We start from the raw sequence: 25473 nt of genomic DNA on the forward strand, positions 1-25473 counted from the left end.
AGGCCATAAAGACATTTTTCCCGCATAAACAATAACGTGTGTGTGAGGTGCAGCGTCTGCCAAAAGCCCGCTGGCAGCCGCTGGCAGTTGCGGTGTTGCTGATGAATAAGTCACTGTCACAGCATCCCACTTCTTCCAACAAGGGAGGTGTCGGTTCAATAAATGCACAATTATCTGGAGGTTGTCACGAAGCATTTAAGTGCAACGCTGGGCTTCTTGGCTCAGAGAGAATGGAGAGAGAGAGAGGAGCCCCGCAGAGGTCTGGAGTGTTTTCAGTGTGAAAAATAAAAACGCAGGTGAAGCCGGAGATTGTTAGACCCTTTGAATGTCCATGCAAGGACGCATATGCACTGTGTTTGAGCGTGCATGTCTCAGGAGTAGAGTCCAGCTGTCCATTACATCTACACATCTGGCAGAAGCGCTTTGCCTTGAGGTTCTAAATGTTATAGTGCAATAATAGGGGGGTGGAGGAGATGGACCCAAGAAAAGCAGGTAAAACTTAAAGGTGGCAGAAAACGTGAGAAAATTATGGACTTGGTTTTATAAAATAGAGCTCCGTTGTTACAGAATGGATGGATGTCCAGATTTTGACGCTAAAGGACTGTTTCCCTTTTTAAGTAGTTTTTTGAAGTAGGACATTGAACTTCTTTCAGCTAAATGTTTAAAGAAAGGTCTCTGTACTACAAAAGCAGAGCCAAGATGACTCTGCTGCTAACAGTTGAGAAGTACATGATCGGTTTGTACCTGCAGGAAACAGGTTTGCCTATTACTGCCAAGAGGGTCAAAACTCTAGACTCCAAATCGGAGCTCTCTCCTTACTATAACCACTCCTTAAAGCAGCAAATAGGTGTTACCTTATCTGTCTGCTCGGGTCCATTAGCTCAAAAGAGCGGTGGTCATTTTGGCCACCTGAGATGGAACCTGTATCATATTGAGTGGACCTGTGACAGCAGAGAAAACTCTCAGAGTTAAAGAGTGCGGGAAGACAGAAGATCACAACGCTCAGTGATCGACCCGGGGCCGGCTTTCAGAGAACAGAGAGAGATTCAGGTGAGAGAGCGGGAGAAACAGAGCAGAGGAAAGGATAGAAAGTGACCCGACTGCAGGCCTGATTGATTTGCTGTGCGGAGGAAAGCGGTTTTCACACTTGGCTGGGTCCTATCTATCGAGAAACACCTCAAATACACAGATTAAAGCAAACAAAATTGTGAACACATGCCCCGACACACACACAAACGAAGGCCTTGTTCAGACTTCAGAGATATCTTAATGTACAGGAAAAGTACAGAAAAACCTGGTCACTTCATCTTTCATGAACACTGGTCTGCATGGTGGCTTGAGTTTTTGAGCTTTTACTTTGAAAGGCACTTCAGAATACTATATGATGCCATTAAGCGAGATGATAAGGAGGCTCTCCCTTAAATCTTTATAACTATCGCTTAAAATATACTTTTAAAGAAATGAACAAACAACAACAAATAAACACAAAGCACATATGCCCCCCCCCCCCGGCTGCACTTCACTCTTACTTTGAAAGGGCTTTAATAAGGGAAAAGTGTCCATATCGATTCTCCTGCATTCTAACACTGTGTGATCGAAGAACAAAGGAGAGATGGGGACAAAGGCAGAGAGAGGGAGAGTGTATCCTATCGAAGAAGCTTTTAGACGCTGAGGAACAGTACACCCTGTCAATAACACAAAATAACACCTTTAAAACTGCACAGTGTAGTTTTTGTTAAAGAGCCGTAAACTGGCTCATAAACTGATAGAGAAATGGGGGACTATTGTACATAAACACTTATTTTGTACAGTTTCAGTATGTGTGCAACTTTATATAATCATCATTTCAGGAATTGGAGGGTGGAATGAGGTTCAACTAGTGGTGAAACAAATAACACATCTGTTCAGATTGGTTAGCATGCATCATATTGTTTTTCGTATTGCCCCCCCAAAAAAGATATAATATAAGATTATTTTCTTCATTATAAACACATTGCTACAATAATGTAATAATTTAAGCAGCTGCTGAACTACCCTTTGCTTTGCTGTCTCGGTCTCGCCCTGCCTTGGTCTTCACTCAGTCTTGATCTCTAAATGTCTTGGTCTTGTCATGGTGAGTGTGAGCTTGACTTCAACACAAGCTGCTTAATGTGTGTTTGTGTGTTGTTTAAGACAAACAAAACAACCTGATACATTTCAACTATTTGGAAGTTTAAAACATTCAAATGTGTAAAAAGCAAAATACTTTAGTTTATAAACTTCTTTACTTTCTTGGACAGTTGGATTGTAAGATTGTTAGCTCCAGAAGAAAATTGAACTTGAAGTTAAACTGTACTTGTTTGACATTAGCGCTATGAAAGAGGCAGGCGACACAATCTAATTTAAAAAAAGAAAAAAAAAAACTTTGCAAAAAACTAGCTGAAACATTGAAGTAGTTTAAAGAGACAGTTAAAAAACAACATATCAGGTGCTGGTACTGATGATGGGGTACTCATCACACAGGGCTGTGGGGATATATTCAATAAAAACATCATCAATAACTGTAATGATCTGTAGAGACTAACAGCTTTAATAGACGGGACGAATATAAAAATGTCCTTACACGCTCAGTCTTGAACAACACACTTACACATGCTCCTGGGAGATTTATGTAGTCTACTAACCTTCTTCGAAGGGTGCTCTCCACTCTACTTCACTGTGGCCTACATTGATTCTGCACACATCAACCCTTAATATGGATTTCTCCCCTTTTTACTCCCTGCCAGGTTGTGCACATTGAATGTTACCTGGATAACAAACACGAGCAAAGACCTTAAACAGAAAAATGTATTCAGTAAAGAAGCAAAGGACATCAGATAGAAATTGTCAGTATTGTTAAAATGGGCTGGCTCTATGGGTTTTGCTCAAAGGTTTTCTGACCACACCTCTACAGAATAACCCCACTCCCCCTCCTCGTTATCCTCCCTCCTGTCTCTGTCTCCCTCCTTTGTCTGTCATATATTTTCTTATTCCAATTAATGATCTTCTCCTTTAGGCATCCGTTGTTTCCATAGGAACAGAGCTCTGTAGTCGATGTGGTCGCCTAGGCAATGGGGAGCCAAGTGGGACTTTATTATGCCAGAGTGTTTTAAATACCCATTCACAAGTCCTGTGTTACTTTGATTGATTTGGCTCCCGCCCCCCTCTAGAATCGATGCAGACATAGGTTGCTGACATGGAAGCTTCAGTGTTTAGCCAGCTTTGCATCAAACTTGAAAACCTTTCTGCGTTCAAACCTCTCTCCATTTTTTCGAAAAAACAACTCCAATAGTTATCCTAGTTTGAGCGAGTTTCTGCTCATGGAGCTTATTAGAAGAATGCACAGGCAGTTTAGGTCAGGTAGAATCAGTGACATGTTAACAAGGTTCGCTTCCATTGCTGCAACACCTGTTTGTTTGCCGTTTACCTGGCAATCTGAGGGGTGTTCAAAACTGCCTAGGAGTAGGACATACTGGCTGCTGGCATTTTCTCTACTTATTGCGTCCTCCTGGACATCCACGCACGACATGAACATTTTTTTGTCGTGCATAGATTGTATTGTTCATGGGAAATAATCTGGCTGCACAGTTTTCCACACGGCAAAACTGTAATCAGGAGCACAGATGACATGACAGCAAACTTAAGGATTTGAGACAAACAATAGTGTGTGTGTGTGTGTGTGTGTGTGTGTGTGTGTGTGTGTGTGTGTGTGTGTGTGTGTGTGTGCACAAAGTGTGTTTGAATGCATCATGAGCGTATTAATGCATGTGATGTATGCATTAATGCACATTTAAGAGATTTAGTAATGACTCAAGTCATTGTCCCATCTGCCAGTAAACGCATTACAGGTCACAGCCAGAGCATGGATGGGCTTGTGTGTGTGTGTGTGTGTGTGTGTGTGTGTGTGTGTGTGTGTGAGAGAGAACTGTAGTGAACAAGGAGGAGGGAGGGTAAAGAGAACATAGGGATTGCGTCTAGCTCCAGGGGCTTTCCCCTTCACAGCTGGGGAAAACCTGAACGCTGGATTAACAAAAGTCTCCACAGGCAGAGCGAGCCCGGACAGAGTGAACAGTGCAGAAAGGACATGTGGTGAGACTGGTACACAAACAAGAGCCATGCAAAGAAAAAGTATGAGACGAAAATGAGGAATATAGATGCTTTGCTTGTGATGACTTGCATCAAATGCGCCTGGATTCAGCAGGAAAAAAAAAAAATTGCAACCCTTTTCTTATTTCTGAATTTAAAGATAAAATAAAACACTTCTTGTTTCTACAGATTCCTTACAAAATAAGACAAATAATTCTACACAAGCCAAACACAAAACCAGAAAGCTGGCTAAGGCTGCTTGAGTCTTTAGTCTGCAGATATGTCTCGAAGAGTGTGTGCGTCTGTGTGGGCGCAACAAATTTGAGTGGTGAGTTTGTTTATGATGGAGCACGTGCAGAGAATCATGCCTGGCCCGTGTGAAAGTCTCTGGAGAGCCGAGGCTCAGCATCCCATGCCACACACACACACACACACACACACACACACACACACACACACACACACACACACACACACACACACACACACACACACACACACACACACACACACACACACACACACACACACACACACACACACACACACACACACACACACACACACACACACACACACACACAAACACACAAACCCATGTGTGTGAGTATGCTTACACACACAGACATTTTGTTAACCCACAAGCCTGGACAGAAGAGTCCCAGAAGAAGTAAACGAGCAAAAATAAATTACAAAAATTGCTCTGCAAGCGTACACAACCTCAGTCTGTCTTTGATCCCATCCTCACAGCTCCACACATGCGCAACCAGAATTGCAATTACCCACGCTCCCTCTCCCTCACGTGTGCTCCACTGCTCTACTTTCCCTCTGCTGGAGCTGCAGAGGAGAGGGATCATCAGGCAAGCCCCCCCCCCCCCCCCCCCCTCCATCCCATCCACATGAGCGTCAATGTTCAAATGTTTTTTTTAAATATATACTTGCTATCAGTTTTAAATGTCGCCTCTTTCCTCAACTTTTACAGACCTTCAGAATCTAAATTCAGTCGTATCATCAAAGGCGGACGTTTCCAAGCAGAAAGGGGTCGCTCAAACCTGAATCCACAGACTTGATGCCCACTTAAATCCATCACAGAAAGGGGGAAAGATCGTAGAAATAATACAAAATCAAAGCAACTCCTCCTTTTTCTGTGATGCCTGGTGTGTTTAAGCAAATTACATTTTATTCAACTGTGCTGCCAGCCCGGTCAAGAACTCCATGTAAAATTCCTCCATGCAATATTCTCTAATAATGCAGTGGCCAATTTAAGCGTCAATGTTTTAACAAAGATAAAACACCGCCGAAAAACATTTTACACTTTCAACCCAAATCAAAGAATGTTAAAGGCGTCTGAAGATTTGTTTGCTGTTTGAAAGTTGTGACATTGAACTTTTATCAATCAACCAACCGATCCAACTGAATGTCTGTCTGTTCATTAGAGACAGTCAATTCAAGCATGTGTCCATTACAGATTGGATGTTAGATCAGATATTTACCTGAATGCTAAAATGAAAAAGAAAAAAAGATGTTAAACCTTGTGTGTCAAATAACATTATTTTCCAATAACTTGTAAGCATTCTCAAGAATATGGAGCAGGGTAAAAGGGTAAAGTGTGTGAGAAACAGCGAGACATAAACAGGATTGTTGTAATCCACTTAATCCTGGTACAAAAGGTTCATAGGCAGGTAAAACTTGCTAAAGTCATATAAGCTTATGTACAGTATGTATGTGCATGACTGTTCTGCCATCCATGTGTGCGATGTGTGATGTTTACGTGTTTGCGTGTGTGTGTGTGTGTGTGTGTGTGTGTGTGTGTGTGTGTGTGTGTTTGCGCCATGAGATGAGTTCTTCCCGGCAGGCGTCCAAGCTTCCCGGTAATGGAGCAGAGGGAGAACTCTCCACAGCAGGAGCCAGGCACAACCAATCTATGTCAATGAATGTCTCAGGATGAAGTCATGACAGGAGCCACTCTGACGTGATGGGTGGGGTGGACGAACAGTCAAGTGTTATTCCAGTACATTAGCCTCAAAGAATAAATAACCTTTTTGGCTTCATTTGCCAACAAAGCAATGTTAGGAACGAACTGAGTAGAAAACATGTTGTTTAAAATAAATGATACATGTCACAGAAACAGAAAAATCTAAATCAATTGTGTTCTTCTTTTTTTTTGTAATGAATAATACAATAAAACGTGCACTACTGCACCGTCTGCTGAAATTAGTACAGGACTGGATTATGCAACATTACCATTAAGAAGAAAAGAGACAAGGAAGAGGTCTGCTAACGTACTCAGTCTCAGTTAAAGGGAATCAATGGCAAAGAGAGGAAAACCAAAGAAGCTAGCTCTTCTGATACATCTTTCTTTTCAGCCATTTGAGATATTTGATGAAATACGTCAGAGACTATCTAGTTTGTTGCTTGTCTCCCTGTGTGAGGTCGGCCTAAGAAGACATTGTTTTTAAAGTCTCCACCATAACATCAACTAAGTTGTCTGTTATATAAAGTGGTTTTTTTTATGTACTACAGTATTAAAGACTTGCACATCCTTTTATGGTGAAACTTCCAAAAGACATGAAAAAAAAAAGATGTGAGCTGACTGCAGCAGAGAAATGAGCAACATGAAAAACTAATTCTTCAGGTTTTTAAAGTTCCTTTTGCTCACTCGTGTATTTTGTGTCAGTACGTTAAATTCTGATTTGTTAAGTGTGAAATTCGTTCAGTAATCTAAGTCAGTGTTTCCTAAAAATGATGCAATATTGTGAAAATGTGTGACTAGAACTTCCTTTCTACAGGCTTGATGTACATCAAACAGTGTGACTCATAACGCATAGAGTCACAAACACTGAGTGTATTGATGGTTTGGTTCATCTAAAAGGAGAAAACACTTATTTCAGTGTGAGCTTCAACAACAGCTCATATTAACACAATGTTGTGGGCAAGATGAGACTGAAAACTTGGCTGTATTACAGTGATTGTAACAAATGCTTTTTAAGGCTGGGATTGATCTTATGGCGCCATACTTACACTAATGATGAAACCTTAAAAGAGCACCAGCATTAAACCAAAACAAACTGCTGACTGGTGAGACCTCCGCACTCCTCCAGCGGCACGCCTCCAATCTCTCTCCCCTCACATTTCCAAGTAGTTAAGAATGCACCATAATTACGCACCGTTAAGTGCAAGTTGCGGACAAAACAAACAAACAAACAAAAAAAAAATGGCTGCCATCCGTTCTGCGATTCTCGGCCTTTACGCCTCTGACATAGAAAAAAGTTGTTCTTAGAGTAAGAAAAAAAGTTGGTTTCTGACATTGCAGAGAGAATCACTCCCATGATGCTCCACCAGCCTCGACGTCATCTTTGTTATTGTTTTGATTGAGAGCCCGCTGGCAGTGGACTTTACATGCTGTGTGTTTAATTAATTTGTCTCCAGCTAAAAGCACTGACACAAAGCATGAAATATGAAAACTTGTGAACTTGGCTAAAAATCCGACCTTGCATGATCAACAATCTCAAGTTCAGAGCAAATAAACTACGGCCTCCAGGGACACTGCAGCCTGCTCTGCACTTTGATCACCTAGTGAGGCGGCAAAAAAAGGGTGAAATCATCAATAAAGTATCAACTTAAAACACATGCTCATATTACTTTTATCAAACAGGAATGGAAAATAAGCGCTGACATTTTTAGATTCTCAAAATTTGCTCAAGGACTCGTCGTTACCTTTTTAAAACAGGACTAAAGGTTAGCAATTAAAAGTGTTAGTCTGAGATGATATCCAAGGAAAGAATCTCCATGGCAACAGTATGAGTGATTCACAGAGCATGTCAGGGCTGTGAAATAAATTTCACACCTCAGTGCACTGCGGCCTCTGCTGTGAGATGTTGTTTGTGTGTGCATGTGTTAGCAACTAAAATAAAGCTGTGTTTGTTGTTGCACCTATTGTTCCCTGATTCTATATACAGTTGATGTGTCTTCATATGGGAGTGTTTTTTTTGTCTCAGAGCTGAGCTTACCTCACTCTGCGCAGGGTATCGCTGCTTGTATTATCTTCTCTTCATAAAACATGTGTTTGCACACTTCTTTTTTTTTTTTTTTTGAGAAAGCTGATGAGGATTTTTAGATTAAAGTGTGCTCCCCCCCCCCCCATTTTCTCCCTCGCTTTTGCTGCCTTCCCATCGGCCTCACACAGGCGCACAGCTCATCAGCTCTGTCAGTCTCGGTCTCCTTCTTCTCTCCTTTTCCCCTCTTTTTCTCTCACTCCTGTGTTTCTCCTCTTTCCTTCAAAACCTCCTTCCTCGTGTGGGAATCTCCCTCCCCTTCGTTTTTTTTTTCTTGTCACTTACTTTTTCTTCAACTCTTTCTCCTTTCCTTCTCCCTCTCCCTGTTTTATCATTCTGCGAGAATTTTTGTTGTTTAGCAAGAAATTAAACCGGGCTATGAACCTAACTCCCACATTCCTTTCCAACACACACATACAGATACGCACATTTAACGGAATCGTGACTGCTGTACCCGTATAAGCCACAGAGCGAGAGCAAAAATACACCAGCGAGGAATATTGACTTCCCCGTGATCACACACACAAAGATGCAGCAGAAAGACAACATGAACAAAATCACACATTAGCACCTCCGCACAGCCCCGAGCTCAGAGCAGGTGAGAGGATGAAAAGTGAAGATGATGAGGAGAAAAAGCGAAGCGAGAGGCAGAAGTGAGAAGAAGAGACGGTGCGAAGGGAAGCAGGTGATGACGTGTTTAATGGCTCTCAAGCTTCTTTCTGAGTTCAGATTCGCTTCCTTTGAAGGGAAGTCAAATCCTCCATCTGTCCCGCACACACACACTTACTGATCCCTCTTTAAGACTTCCTTCTGCTGGAGGAAAACACCCAGGACATCGTGTGCCTTTTTCTACGTGTGTGTGTGTGTGTGTGTTTCTATTATCAGCCACCGTCCCTGAAAACTTGGCTCATACACAGCACAGTATATTCCTTTGTTTGCCGCTCGAGTCTAGCTAGACGCTGGTTAAGCTGGTAGCATTACAAAGAAGTTAATTTGTAGGGCTCAAAAGGTCTTCTAAGTACGTTAGTCTGAGAACCTTTTGCAGGAATCGTGTTCTCTCATGAACTCTTAAGTATAAAATGACAATGCTCTGTCATTCCTTAGCTCCGGTTAAGTAAATCCAAATAGTTTAATTTCCTTCTGACAGAGGTTGTAATAAGTGCAACAACTCTGAGGTAAGATATGAAAAAACAATAGAGACGAAGCAACAGAGTCCACGACACGACGCCATAATGACAATATATCAATGCAAAGTGCAGTCCAACGGAATGATGACAACATCAACAAAAGAGAGCAGAAAACATAATGCGGCCATTAAATTACATGCGCGGAGAGTAGCGTAGTGGTCGCGTGCAGACACAGCAGTCACAGTATAGAAACATCTCTCCTCCTATTAGCTCAAGCTGAATTCTCTGGAGAACATCCTGCGGCGTTCTCACATCAGCCCACTTGGAAATTCCTTTCGAACCCCCCCCCCCCCCCCCCAAAAAAAACTAGTGGTCTTGCAGGTGAAACTCCGGGTGAAGTCCGAGTGAAAAATGTGGCTGTTTGAGTGCACATATACCGCTCGGCCTGGAAATCTGCTGTGATTTCTGCAAGTGTGAAAACGGTTTATCTGGTGCAGATATAAGTAGATACAGTACATGTTCATACAATCTCACACAACTGAATACATCGATGTGGAGTAAAGAAAGAAACTCAGGCCTTCTACTAGCTGCTACATTTTCGTTAGAGTATTCAACTTAAAGCTGAATTTGAGTAATTTTAAAACACTTTGTAAAAAGGCCTTTCTTCGTGCTGTTCAAATTTGCATTAACCTTAATCGCACTTAGTCATCTGCACCTGCTTCTGTGATTATGAATCACTCAATCTGACCTTTCCTGCTGATGCATTACTGTGATTACATATTCAGTCTGTGTAATAAGCCTAAACTATACCTGCAATTACAAAGCAAACTTTGAATATCATCTCATTTAGCCGTGCTCTAAATGTCACCGTAAGTACATCATGAGTAATTCTTTCCCATTCAGAGGTAGAGCGCATAGTTGATAGCAGCGTTTGCTTGCTTCGTGTGTCAAGGTCAACCATGGCTAATGGCCAAAACACTGTCATTGTCGCATTGACACAGTAGTGGTTAGAGCCGCAGCCAGCAGCTGAAGGGCACTCAGCATCATCTAAATCAACTGATGGGCTGTGGAGATGGAGTGGAAATGTAAAGTGCCACCATTCCTGATTTCACTGTCAGAGAGAAGTCAATTACAGATAAACTGTGGCAGGGCATTTAAATCATTACACAGCCGGCGTGTAAAAGACTGTTATGGATTGAATGCTGACAGGAGAGGAAGCAACGGTAGTGTTGGATCTACAGAATATATAAAGGGCGTTTTATCATGTGCGAATGGGAGTCTTTTACAGGAAACACATTCCTCTGACTGAAGCATCGCAGTGATGAGGGCCATGGACGTTCCTAAAGATGACTCGTTAAAACACAAACCTATTGTGTTCAACCAAAGATTGTTCCAAACTCTGAGTTCGTGGAAAGTACAGTAAGTCTTTGAAGACATCGTTACAAATCCTGTGAAGGGCTCGAAAACACATTATCCTACACTGACACAGGAACATAAATAAAACTGGGTGAGCTGACCTGCAGGGTTTTTTAAGGGACCGAATCTTGTTATGTTGGGTATTACACAATAGGTTGTTTGTTTGGAAATGATTCATTAATCAAGAAATAACCATTTTAGAAATCATTAAGGTTAATACTCACATGGCAGAATATAACATACACAATAAATATCCTTATATGGAATATTGATGTTCTTTATTGTACTGTGAGAGAGTTGCCATGCATGGTAGACAAGCAGCTCTCTTTATTTCTTGTCGTCTTTAAAACTGTTTTACAAACACAGTTGCTCTTTTCAAAATCGACTTTTTATAATGAACTGTTTCATTCATCTGGTTAGTTCATTAGACTCTATTGCAGCTCCCTTTCCCTGTCTGTCAGTCTGTCTCTTTGGGTTAAGTCGAATAGCTGCAGTAGATTCATCAACAACTCTCAGATACTTCTGATGTAAACTTGAAACGGAATAATAATTTTAAAAAAAACTTCTTTCCATTGGCTGCATTTTTTACTCATTGCTGAGCTGAAGTGTGATGCTATGATAATAGGGTTAGATTCTAAGCCTACCATTATAGCCAAGCACAGAAAGCTTTTTTTAAAGGCATTCAATTCGATTGATTCACACGTGTCACAAACATTGCAGCCAAACTAATCGGTCTCCTCACACCCACCCTGTCAGAACTCAATTCAAAGGCCATCACACGCATCGCACGCACAATAGCACTGGACATCACCCACCCTCTCAACTGCCACCTCACCATCACGCCCTCCGGACGCAGGTACAGGTCCCTGCTGTGCAGGAGGGCGTGATACGGCAAAAGCCTGGTGCCCGCAGTCATTTCAACCCTCAATAAAATGCATGACACAGATCCACCTCAGTTTCATTCCCCGGTCTCCTCATAACGATATGCACTGCATGTCCTGTTGTCCCCCATGTATGTTTCTTTGTCACTCTCTGTCGGCGCGCAGCCCTTAAACTGTACTGTACTATTTTCGGTGAAAAAGAATTTCCCCTCGGGGACATTAAAGTCTAAAGTCTAAAATCTTAACAAGAGGCTGTCAAACCTGTTTGGGTAAAGCTGGTTTCAAATCATTTTCCCAGCGGATGTTATCAATAAGTATGTTTTTGTTGTCTCAAGCTAACGTGTGGCCGTTTGACTGACGGAATCGTGTTGGTCGTACAATTATTTTATACCAATTTATTTCTTGCTCCCCCCCTCCGCCACGTGCATTCTCAAAAAAATCCAACACTAATGTAATACCAGTGATTCAAACTCTCGGGTATCCCACAAATGTTGTGTTCTTTTGTTTCCAATAAAACTCCAAGTGATCAAAGATTTTTCACAATACCTCTGTCAGTGCTTTGTGAATGAAACAGGCCGTGTCCGGGGAGACGTCCCAAGGTGACTTCTCTCCCACCATGATGGCGTCCAGCGTGGCCTTCTCCAGGACAACATCAAAGGACGCGTCGGGGAAGGAGAGTTGGCGCACGTCCATCTGATGCCAGCTCATACCTGGACAGTCACTGTGCCGGGCACTCATTGCACTGATGCACACCGACGAGTAGTCGATGTTTGTGATGGAATGGTAGCCGGTGCTGTACATGTCGCCGCTCAAGCTGCTGTTTCCACAACCTGAGGGGGAAGACGGGAGAGAGACACAAGGGTGAGACATGTAAGGAGAGGAAAGAAGGCAGGTAAGGAATGAGGAAATTACAAACAGGAGAGGAGGAGATCAAAAAACCTGATGTGTCTCGGATCACTCAAATCCTCAATATAATATCAAGAAAAAGTAAACAATGGTGTGATCAATAAAGCAACACAAGACGATGACAACAAGAATTACGAGGACAGGGACCACCTCTCCTGTGATCGATGAAACAGAGACACAAACACATACAAACAAAACGATCTATTTGATCAAGCTGCTGTTCCATCACAAGCAGAATTGGAAACAAATATATTCGGGGAGGGGGGGGGGGGGGGGGGGGGTTTCTGATCCGACCTTTCGAAGGCACAATCTGCAACAAACAATGATGATGATTGTAACTGGTCTGCAGGTAAACGAATGGCTGAGGAGGGAAATAAGAGAGAAGTAAAGAAGATGCCCTCATGTGCTGTACGAGGAGATGAAAATAATCTACAGAACGCGGCATCTCACCTTTAGGATCAGATGACTCATAGATCGTGCTCATGGAGGAGGAGTGGGTGGAGAAGATAGGAATAAAAAAAAAAAAAGAGGGGAAGAAGGCAGCAGTGGGAGTCCTATACACTTTCTTGATGTGCATGTTCTGTTTCAGGAAGGTGAAGGTGAAGCTCAAATGTTTTAAAACGGTCTTTTCATCTTGTCCGGACTAAAATGTGTGTGTGTGTGTGTGTGTGTGTGTGTGTGTGTGTGTGTGTGTGTGTGTGTGTGTGTGTGTGTGTGTGTGTGTGTGTGTGTGTGTGTGTGTGTGTTGACAGGTGGGGGTGTGACTTCTGGCGACGTTGACACAGACGCCTCTGTTTTAAATGTGTGGCTGTCGCTTGTTATCACCTTACTGCTTCATCTAATTACCAACCTCCAAAACTGTGTGTGCGTGTGTGTGTGTGTGTGTGTGTGTATGAACATGTAAGACAGATCCTGTTAGCAGGCTCACACACTGAACAACACATCTGAGACCTGTTTAGCTGTGTGTGTGTGTGTGTGTGTGTGTGTGTGTGTGTGTGTGTTTGCCTGGGATGGATCAGTGTTTTTCAACCTTTTAAGAGCAATTTAGTTATATAAATAAGTTCATAGGAATGTAATCTCATCTAAAACTAAATTCTACCGATGAGGGTTGTAAGGTGGTTCCCCTGCCTCATTGTAAACGTGCATGAAACGCAGCAGGCTCGAGGCAGAGGTACGCTTGGCTGATTTTAACTAACAGGTGCCGCTCATGTCACATATTTTTCGTTTCCTCACTATTCGCTCGAACTGGAAGTCTTTCTGTGCAGCCATGTTGAAGGCTGAGTCGACAGACCTCACTGAAGTTGTTCTCCTGACAGACATCACTCACTGATGAGACTGCGGCGGATTGGACAACAAAGACTGACTATAAACATCTGTGAGTTTCGAAAGAGTCGCTGTGTTATGAGCTGGGATTTTAAAAAAGGAAACGCCGTCATCGGTGAGGCGCTTTGAGTGTGGACTAGTGCAGGCAAGGGGTAGAGAACGAGCAAGGAGACAGGGAGGCATTGGTCAAAGTTTTCTGACCAATGCCTCCCTGCTACAGATGAAAGATTTTCAGGACTATTTCAACCACAATCTCAAAAAAAGTGTATCTGGAGAAAATGACCACGCCTGCCTTTAAGTTCCTGAACTTGATCATTTCTCCTGTTCCTGAGTCATCATCAAATATCCGGGTGTATAAAATACAGAGTTCAAGATGAGATTATGATTAAAAACAAATACAAACGTTTCATATTTCAGCTTTTTGCCTGTCGAAATCGTCTGCACGGACTGCATATGTGTGCAGTCTATCCCCAGCTACACCTGTACTTCAGTGATGGTAACACAGAGGTTCATCTGTGTTCAGCACTGTTGCACTTCCACATAATAATTTCCATCCAAATTCTCCGTTACAGGTGAAAGCGAGGGTGTGCAGCCTTGTTTCATACCTAGACTTGATGCTCATCACAGTGGCTCCAATAGCTGCTGCACTCTCCTCTATATTCACCAAGCATGCCGCACATTGTTTCCAGAGGGTTCCCCCCGCTGACACAGATATTTGTGTGCGTGTGTGTGTGTGTTTTTTCCTTTTTCCATACACTCAGCTCGGGGGAAGGGGGTGTCACATGACAGCTGATTCCTTGGGGTTGTCACGACAATTATAGTTGCCAGGCTGTCATCAAGGACACGACTCTGATTTTGGCTTTGTGACATCAGCTGGTGCCCCCTGAAACCTCTGACCTTTCTACACCCACGCAGAGCCACAGGAAGGGATGTGACAGGATGTGCTGTATTTATGTCAGTCTCTGGGTAAGTGTGTGGAGATCCTAGAGTGCATGTGTCACGCGTGGTTGATTCAGGATACAGGGGCTGGTGTTAGAGCATTGATTCCTTATTTGCACTGGCTGGAAGCGAGGGAGATAAAACCTCCAGATATCCAGAGAATGCTCCCTAACTGGATTATCCAGAGTGATAGAGAGGGAGACTAAAGTTAGAGGTGTCATATCACCTTGCTCCTCTGGCTGTGTGCATGCCTGTGTATGTCTTTCATGCAGTGTGCATGCGTGTGATGGAAAAAAAAAAAAAAAAAAGTTTCCTACCACTCAACAAATCACCTGAAAACAAAACCCATCATCAACTTCTGACACCGAGTACACCGTGTGCAAGAGTTGAAGCACATTCGTCCTGAATGTTCTACACAAACAAACTAAAAGAAAAAGAAAAAAAAAAAGAAAAAAAGAACCCTGAGTGAAGTTAAGAGGAGAGTGTCAGCCATGCATGGAGATGGTTTTCTACATGAAAAACACCAGAGAGGAAAACCTCGGAGGTAATCCTGGAATAACAGGGTGATCCTCTGCTGCTCGGCAACACTTTGTCAACCAGAAGACAGTGACACACCAGGATATGTTTCCTCGTGAAAACAATGAAACCGGTGGGGATTTGGGGGAAAAAAAGCAGAAGAATCCTCGTTTTGAGAAATTATACAAAACAAATTCTCACAATACCGTCAAACATGTTCTTCAGTAGATCTCGAAGCTGACTGTCAACATAGATGCTAACCTCATTTATAGCCAAGCACACAGGTTAGTAATACTACAGGATTAATACATAGTTTACAAAGTGTTTAAAATGATCCAATTTAGGACTTTCCATCCAAACATGAAGTTTCAGCTAAGATTGAAGTTTCATTATGTTGTTGTTGTGCTCCTTGACTCTTACTCATGCGACCATTGGACTATTGGATGTCCTCCCTCCACATAATCGGCGGCTCTCCTCTCTCCATCTACGGTCATGAGGGGCTGGTGGGTGGGGGAACCCCTGCGATGGAGCCAGCGGTGTGAAATATCAAAGCTGCTATCTCTGAGCTGAGCGCAGCAGTGGAAACTCCATGATGTCAGAGGCATGCAGGGTATGTGTTCCCATCCCAGATTGGTTTAAACACATTAAGGATGGTGGGGCCGGGGCCAGTGCTGATGAATTGGTGGTGTACACATGTGCTCCCGCAACAACACCGAGGCCCCCGGCTGTCACCTCAGCCGCCGACTTTGCACCACCATGAGGGGTTTGGGCTAGCCCGGGGAAAAGTGATACCTCGGTGACGCTTTCCAAAGTTCAGCTGTGACTTCTTTAAATGTCAACATTTGGAAAAGGAGTGCTTGTGTGTGTGTGTGTGTACACTATTTCTGATTAGATGCATTTATACATTCTAGGTGGAGTCTTATGGGTCTAAAACCAAATGTGAGATTGAAACTTTGAGATAACTTCCATGAAAATGCACAAACTCAATGTGGATGTGGAGATGAATCCTGGGTGCAGATTTGTACACAATGTGTGATAAATGTGAGCGTGAGCGGCCTTGTCAGGTCAGAAGAAGCTGGCACGTGTTTGTGTGTATGTGTATGTGTGTATGTGTGTGTGTGTGTGTGTGCATGTGATATGATAATGATAGTGGACAGTGTCACACTGGGCCTTGTTTTAACAAATTATCTCTTGTTGTTTCCCCTCTACGTTCAGGTCCACTGTTATCTGATTAATTAAGCATCACTGGTTAGATGACAAGCATTAGTTGACGTCTGCACGTTGTGCTTGCACACACACACACACACACACACACACACACACACACACACACACACACACACACACACACACACACACACACACACACACACACACACACACACACACACACACACACACACACACACACACACACACACACACACACACACACACACACGTGTCTGATATTTATTTGACCCACATGGATTCTTAAAGCTGGGTCATGCTTGAAATGAAGTACTTAAAGTGACATGTCATGTGACCAGCAGGCAAATGTAAACAAGGCGGAGTTTACAGAGAGGGCTGAGAAACATTGAATTCTTAAAATGATGACAAGTGTGTTGTTGTATCAGCGTGTTGTGTACACAAACAGTAAGACAACATGCATCACAGCTTCTTCTGCCTTACAAAAGAGGCTGAGGAGGGAGCCAGGAGAACAGGTGGTGGATTTGGACAGAATGAAGGAAGATAAGACAGAGGAGGAGAGAGAGGACAAAAAAATAAAAACAATTAAAAAATAAATAAAAGTAGGGATGCAAGATATGTCCTGGAAGGGGAGAAAGAGAGAAAAAGAGGTCAACAGGAAATCGAGATGAACAGAAAGTCACTAAACTAAGGACAGAAGAGAAGAAGAAGCGCTGACATGCTGATAAAGCAAAACGAAGTGAAAAAAAATGATCAAATGAAGGAGAGAAGGTAGGAAGAGGAAGACTTGATAAACAAACCCCTTCTCCTTATCCCAGCATCTTTCCATGACAATGTAAACTGGGACATTTATCGAGCGTTAACGGGGATGAAAGGACTGTGCGATGTATAATGCAGCGTGTTTCAGTTTGTGTTCTGCTGTGCATAAGTTGATCTGATCATCGCCTCCTCTTGCCTCTACACCAGATATAAATATTCTTTATATCCACTTATTTTCAAGCAGTTTCAGATGCTCAAGAAAAGTTGCATCAGCGAGCGGGGCCAGATGAAATAAAAAAAAAAAAAAACTTTCAAAAGCGCAGCTCTTCCGGCAAAATGTTCCTCATGAGTCTCATCTTCCCTCAGCTCACAAAGCAACCTCAGTTATGTAAGTGGGTATACGAGGTAATTAGTGAGTGAATAATTAAGCATTTCCCTGTGACTGTTTGATGGGGTGTGAGCCCGTGTGTGTGTGTGTGTGTGCGTGCGTGTGCATGTGTGTGTGAGTGAGTGATGGAGGACTTTTGGAAGGACTCCATTGTATGAATGTGCCTCTCTGCTGTGGCAGGGAGCCTGGAGCATATCGCTCATCCAAAACACCAACAGGCAACAGGAATGGCAATGAGCCTGGAGAGCCATATTTTATCTCTTTTAAGCCAAAAATAACAGTTATTGAAAGCCACCCACCTCCCCTTTATATTACCATTTATGCCTTGTTACTTCCTCTGCCTGAAGTCATTAAAATCGTGCATATTTGCTGCACAGAATTATTGTCTGAAAACTGGAGTGTTCCACAGCTCGCTCTGTGCTTAAAGTACAATCCACTCAACTGTGGAAGCTGCAGCGCTAAAGCCCTCTCTTGTCCTCAGCCGGGTCACACAACAGCTGAAAAAAAAAGAAAAGAAAAACAGACGGTGTCACGGTGAAAATCGAGGGATCAAACACAATGGATAGAGAGTTCACTTGAAGGGTGGGCACAGGTCAGGAAAAGTGGGCGAAATGAAAGTAACAGGGGTGATGAAGTGTGGGAGTCAAAGAGAGAGAGGAAGAGGCAGACGAGCGGACGGAGAGAGTGTCTGGTAAAGAGCCTGACTGATGTAATTCGATCTGCTTTTGCTGTGTAACTGAAGTGGTAATGTAAAGAGGGCACACACACACACACACACACACACACAAACAAACACACCGCAAGAGTCCGGTGTGACGCTGTAGGTACGCTCCTTGTAAAGGAGGAGGTTGTGGCCCGTTAAACTTCTCGAAACAACAACGACATCTAATCGTTACACAAAATAACAAACAATGGTCCAATGGGATAGACTTGTATCTTTGATGACTAAGTAACTCTCCACCACGATGCCATGCCCACTCACAATAACAAACATGCCAAGTCCATCAATATGACAATCCAAGGGAGCGAATAGACAAATGGATTCAACAGTATGGATCTCTCATCTATCCACTGACAGCTAAACTGAAAGCAAACCATTTCATATTTTGACACGTTTTCGATTTTTCGAACGCCACAAAGCGGGGAGTTGGACATGAGTAATGCAAAGTACAAGCCATGCATGTAAAATACTGCATCGACACGACCGACCTCAGACAAGTTGCTAGCAAAAAAAAAAAAAAAGCTGGTACAGTATAGGCTCTCTACACAGGGCTAGTGTGTGCTTTTCCAACCAGCCCTGAATGACACTTTCTGCAGCAGCTCAGAAGATGCAGAGAACTGAGTCGTATGGAGATGTAGAGCAAAAAGACATTATTGTACAAGCAGACTCACATTCAAGTAAAACCACAATTTCAAAGTTTAAAAAAAAAAACAAGTAAGACCACACACAGGGCTTTTATACCGATATCGTTTTGTGAGGTTATGGGAAATATCCAGCCCTAGTTATGACATCATAGTAAGAAAACCAGATAGGAGGCTAATCCTAGCGTTTAGGTCGCACCCTAGAGACGGATGTTATACAGTCTTTTAAATGAGTGGCCCACTCTTACTCCCTAGTCCAATGTCCTCCAAATGAAGGTATAAAAGCCCAAAAATAGACCTTAAAAAGCCTCAGCTATGCTTTCGCGCTTTGGCTCAAAGGATAAGGCTGTTTGGGTCAAGATGGAGGGATGAAAATGTCCACGAGGACGTAGCAGAAATCACATCAGGAAAATACACTTATTTCTGGCCTGAAGTCATGAAAAACTTGCTCTTTCGATCGCCAGCAGCTAAGTGGTTAGCGCTATAGTCCTCCAAGCTGGCGGCCAAGGATCCGACCCTGTGGCATCTTTCCCGTGCATCATCCCCCACTCTCTCTCTCCCTGATTTCTGACTCTATCCACTGTCCTACCTCCACAATACAAGGCCCCAAAAATAAAGCTTAAAAACAAAACAAAACAAAAAAACTGCTCTTTGAAATTATTTGAACAAAAACTTTTCATCACCTCAGTGGAAATGTTCCTCTATGTCTTTTCCAGGTCATGATTTACAGTGAACATGAGAAGCTTGTCCACACCTGTTTGTTTGCACACTTGCATTAACAGCTGTGTCTGTCAACAGCTCTCCCCTCTCGCTCCCCTTGACATTCATCAGAGCCTTGCTGAGTCAGTTACAGGGGCACCAATATTTATTTTTCCATCAGGCTGTTCCTGAAAGAAAGTGTGTGTGTGTGTGTATGTGTGTGTGTGTGTGTGTGTGTGTGTGTGTGCAAGCACAACCTGTTCTGTATTTTTCTGTTTGATGGACAGTGTTTTAATCTGTCAGTGAGTGGTGCAGAGAAGCATAACAGCAAAGAGAAGAGTCATGATTCAGCTTAAGACAGAGTGTGTGTAAATGGGTGTGTGTTGGAACATTTAGGATTTTGACTCATCTTGAGAAATGTCTGTTTACGAATGATTTAAAATCACTGTCTTTAGTCAAATTAGTGAGCAGGTATTGGTAATTGAGCTCAAAGCCATATGAAGAATGACAATTCAATTTGAATTATTAACAATATAAACTAGGGCTGTACAACTAATCACGTTTTTTTCATTATCATGATATGAGCCTTCACAATAGACAGCACTGAACTTTTTGCAATAATACAAACACTTCACTTCTCGAGCAATGCTTTTTCACACAGCATGTGTACACAGCACCTCTTTGATGTATATGGCCATGCTTTCACATTAACTTGATGCCGTCAGATAAAGCTAAAGCTAATTATAAGCTATCCTATTAGCTTCAATTTAGTGGAAGAAAACTGCTGTTTTATTTGTTTATTTAGAGGAAAAGAATTCAGGAGGAACATGTTGAAAACAGAGACAAAGTTTAGTTTCTCATATTGGTCGAGCCTAATGCAATGTTTTATGTTACTGGGTGTCAGGTTGGCATCCCTTGACAAAAAAAGTAGCATCGGGCAAATTCTTTTGTGTCTTTGGGGTTTTTTATGTTCCGACCGCTGAGTTTTTCTCCCAGTATAAACCATGTTCATGTTGAATATTTTACTTTAACTCTTAAAGAGACTTTCTGAGTTCACGTCAATCATCCGTCGATATTACCGTAATCTTAGGCTGCAAGCTGCTGCAGTGGTTAGCGCTGTTGCCTCACAGCGAGAAGGTTCCTGGTTCAAATCCCGCATCAGAGTTGTATCTGTGTGCAGAATTTACAATGCACCATGAGAACATGGTGTATGTGCGGGATTTCTCTGGGTCCTCCGGGTTCCTCCCACAGTTCCAAGTCATGCTCAACAGTTTAATCGGTGTCTTTAAATGTCTCATAGGTGTGAATGCGCGTGCTTCTGCTTGTATGTAATTCATGTGAATGACTGACAAACACTTTAAGACTTCGTAATGGGATCGTTTTGTGTCTCGTCTTTAAACATAACACACACAAAAAAAACGACTGGTGCCCCAATTGTTAACAAGAGGAAGAATGAGGTGATATTAACACAACGGTATAAAAGTACAGGTTAGTCAAAGTCAAGCAGAAAAGAGTTTAAAATGAAACCATATGATACTATTCCTTCTAGTTTCTGAGTTTGAACCTGTTTTTTGTGTTGAAAGGAAGAATTAAATTAGGCCAAACATATGAGTCAGTCTAATACTGGTTGATGGTCGGACACACAGTACACAGGAAACAAAAACACAAATAAAAAAAAGTAAAAAGGGACACATTTGTTGTGTAGATGGGGGAGAGAAGGTAACAGCAGTATAGGCATTTTCAATTAGCCTCCTACCAAGACCACGTCTGCGACTAAAGGTGAGACATCACAGACATTCAAGTTTTAAAATGCACTCACATCACCACTCTTCTCTCTGCCCACACGCCGTTAACACACAAACACACTCATCCTTGATGCACACATGCATGCAGAGGTCCAAACTTGCCCGGCTGGCAGTGGAGTTTGTCAGTTCAAGGTGGCTGCGTCTGAGTATGTAAATAGCTCTGTAGCCTGACCTTGGTGTGATTATGCAGTATGGATCAGGTTTAACAGACCACGGCCTGCACAGTGTGGGAGCTTTATGGCTGACCAAGCATATTGATCCCTGCAGGAGAAAATAGCATGTCACTCTGCAGAGTCACTCTGTCATCGGGGGGGGGGGGGGGGGACTGCTGGAGATTCAGGAAACCATGACAACAGCTCTTTCTTCATCTTAATTATTTAGATGAAGACTCGGGCAATGTAGTATAATGACCGTGCTGCTGAGTATTAAAACATTTAACAAGCTTTTTAAAAAAAAAAGAGCGTGATGAAGTCTAAAAAGACTTGAGGTAAAGACTCTTCACGTTCTTCTTCTGTATAAACATTAAGGAGCCACAGCTGATGATAAAAAGGTCGTCTGTAAGTAGTAAAATCAAAGCTGCCAAGTTTGACTTTCCTGATTGAGATTAAAGACCTCAGCAAGGAAAAGAAAGTCTCTTGAGCTCTGTCAAGGCCAACCAGTTTTTAGCCAGAGATGTTTGTGCTCCCAATTGCAAAAAGAAAACAACCTTTTCCAGAAGAAAGAATGGTATACATGCTGATCATTCAGGCTACAACGTCAAAACCATATGAGAAAGTGAAATACAACGGTCTATTAGACTCAGTTGAATCCACATTGTTCTACATTTATTCATTTTTGGAAAAGTTGTAGAAATATATTTTTTTAAAAGCAAATTTTCTGGCTGTGCTTCCATCACATTCTCTAAAATAGTAACTGTAGTTTGTACTGAAATGATAGTAGGATTTTCAGTCTGCTCTCAGGCCACCAGTGAGCAGCTGACAGCATGAAAGTTGCTAATGAAGAGTGAGTCAGCTTCTGAGACAGGCTGGTGGATGAAGACGGTGATTAATGCTGCGTGCTTCTTCCCGTCCTCTGATCTGCTGCTACACACAATATGCCAAAGCTTCACTTCTACTCTCCATCCCTCTCTGACTAACACACACACACACACTTCATCTAATGAACCCAGCCGGTGGTTTTACACACCATAAGGAAACTCCTATATGTTTGAATCAGTTCTGTTTTCTTCTAGAGATGCGATTGCAAACTAGAGGATGGGTAAAGGAGTGTTGCAAGCGTCTGTTGGCCGAGTGTCTGTTGTTCCAGACTGGACTGTGAAACATGACACACACACACACACACACACATACTGTTTGGCAGGAACTGTGTGTCCATGAGAAAAGCAAGAAAGAAGAAGAGGAGGAGGTGAGGAGGACAGGAGAAGTTAGAGTGTGTGTGTGTGTGTGTGCGTGTTTGAGAGAGAGAAAGTGCAGTTAAGAGCGAGTATCTTCACCTTCAAATCTCAACCTTTCGAACAAAAGACATTTGTCTACGACCCTTCCTGCAAGTCGTAAACCAAAACACTGTGATGTCTCTCAAGGGGAAGCACTTATATGGTCATGGGTGCAGGAGCTGCGAAATGAGCTGCGAGTGATCACTGTCGTAATATCTGTGATGATGCGAGGCTACCTCCAGTGTGACGAGGGCTGCCTCTCCACAGCTCTTTCCAGGCTGCAGGGGGATTGAGAGGGAGGTATGAATGACATTCAATTTGGTGGTAACTGGGGAGCAAGGGATGTGAAAGAAGTCTCTGAATGGGGATACGAGAGGAGGAATTTAGTGGGCGGCGCAGAGAGTGAAAGGGACGAGATGTAGAAGAAGAGCAGAGACAGATGAGCATGAAAGGGAGTAATTGGCAAGAGTGACGATGAAGACGGGGAGAAATGGAGGCTGGAAGTGAGCGGGTGGTATGACGTACTCAGAGCCGTTCTCTGTTCTCTCTCTCTCTCTCTCTCCTGCTTTCTCTATTAGGCATCTCTGCTGCAGCGTCGACTCCAACTGCATACTTGATGAGAGAGCCAGCACAGGTCCCAAGTCTCCACACACACACACACACACACACACACACACACACACACACACACAACACACACACACACACACACACACACACACACACACACACACACACACACACACACACACACACACACACACACACACACACACACACACACACACACACACACACACACACACACACTTTGATAGGGCTGTGCCAGGCTAAGCGCCAAGTCTGGCAGCAGTCCTGAACCTACTGCAAACACTGGCTGACACACACACACACACACACACACACACACACACACACACAGCAGGTGACAAGAGGGTTTCCACTATTTCAGCACTGCTTTTTGCTTAGTAATGACTGTTTGCTAAAGATGTTAGGAAAATAAGTCAGCACACGTCTTGTGATCAAACACAAGCGCTTCTTGTACTTCTAGTACCATAAATGCAAAAAAATATGGATTTATATTGCAACAAAAATGTCAGGTCACAAGTATCAAAAATCACATTTCTTATGAAGTTCACCTGAGACTGATAAAATAAGCCATGAGTTTTGCAGGTATTGGTACTAAAGACTGCTGCTGGAAGGCTACCATGAGAGTCTTTACAAACTTCATGCCGATGGATCGAAGTGTGGCAGACAGAATTCAGTTTGGAGTGAATTCCCCTGTTGCGTGCCTGTTTAAAAAGAAACAATAATATTCATGAGTATGACTGCAGCTTCATTGTGTTCATCCACTGTCTTTGAAATTCTCATATTTTGCACTTTAATTTACAATACAACATTTATATAAGGAGCATTTGTTTGTATGGCAGGCTTCTCATATTAAAAGACAAAAAAAAAACAAAGACAGAGAGAGAGAGAGAGAGAGAGAGAGAGAGAGAGAGAGAGAGAGAGAGAGAGAGAGAGAGAGAGAGAGAGAGAGAGAGAGAGAGGAGTCAGTCTGTAGATTAAACAGCTTTACTTTATAATAATTCCTCTTCAGAACAGAGAAGCAGCCCATCCTCTCCCATGTCCTTCCCTGCCCTCAGCAAACAGAAACACACACACACAGACACACACACACACACACACACACACACACAGCAAATGTGCATGGACAAAGACGCACCAAAAACAATACCAGACAGATTAAAATCTCTGTTATAGGATGAACAGATGAACAACCTTGACATAATTTCTCTCTCTCTCTCTCTCTCTGGATAGTAAATCACAAATACATTTCTGAAGCCTCTGAGAGGCCGAGGCCATGCGCTGTCTAACTGTCAATGACTATCAGAGTAAAGCCAGCCTGTGTGATCAGACGGTGATGTCATACTGTCCCTGTGAAGAGGTTAACACTGACATTTTTCGGACACACGAGGCTGACCTCTGTCAAAGTTCATGCCTGCACAGGGTTTGTCTCAGGTTTCAGGCTTACCCCGCAGGGTGGAGAGTTACACTGACAAGTGGGAGTGTGTTCTCATGTCATGTTCAAGAAAATCCATCGAGACAATAATGATATATGACGTACTCTAAACATCTTATTAGTGTATCATTTACATTTACAGCAAATGTATTTTTATGAGTTATAAAGTGTGTCAGTGTTTTATGAATTACCATGAATCAATGCCGAGGATTAGGGTTAAGAAAATAAAATCTAAAATTTCATTAAGCCTGTAAATTTACGAGAACAATGTTATATATTTTCACATTTAATCTCGTAAATTAACAAGATTTAAATCTAGTAAATGCAAGATTTTATTGTCATAAATCTACAAGTTTTATCTCCTAATTGTAGATGGGTTTTTTTTCTTTAACATGGCCCCGTTGTGATAATGATGCCACTGTCATTGTCGAGTATTAAGAAGACACTTTGTGTATTACTCTCAAACGTAGATTTGGAGACTCTAGAAGTCATAATGTATATATTTAACTGGGTAGTAGATTGTTTGTTTTTGTCCTTATTCGGCTTTTAT

The 25473-nt window shown here is 42.6% G+C and overlaps 1 protein-coding gene across 3 annotated transcripts in view; it reads right to left on the bottom strand.

The window, feature by feature from the left end:
* Positions 1-25473, bottom strand: part of ece2a (endothelin converting enzyme 2a) — a 72194-nt gene that overhangs the window by 19753 nt on the left and 26968 nt on the right. For all 3 annotated transcript variants that reach the window (XM_079347646.1, XM_079347645.1, XM_079347647.1), the window contains one exon: positions 12130-12413. In XM_079347646.1, coding sequence (XP_079203772.1) covers positions 12130-12413 — 284 coding nt within the window. The remainder of the gene's footprint in view (positions 1-12129; positions 12414-25473) is intronic.

The sequence above is a fragment of the Symphodus melops genome, assembly GCF_947650265.1.
Source record: "Symphodus melops genome assembly, chromosome: 7".
Classification (NCBI taxonomy): Eukaryota; Metazoa; Chordata; class Actinopteri; order Labriformes; family Labridae; genus Symphodus; species Symphodus melops.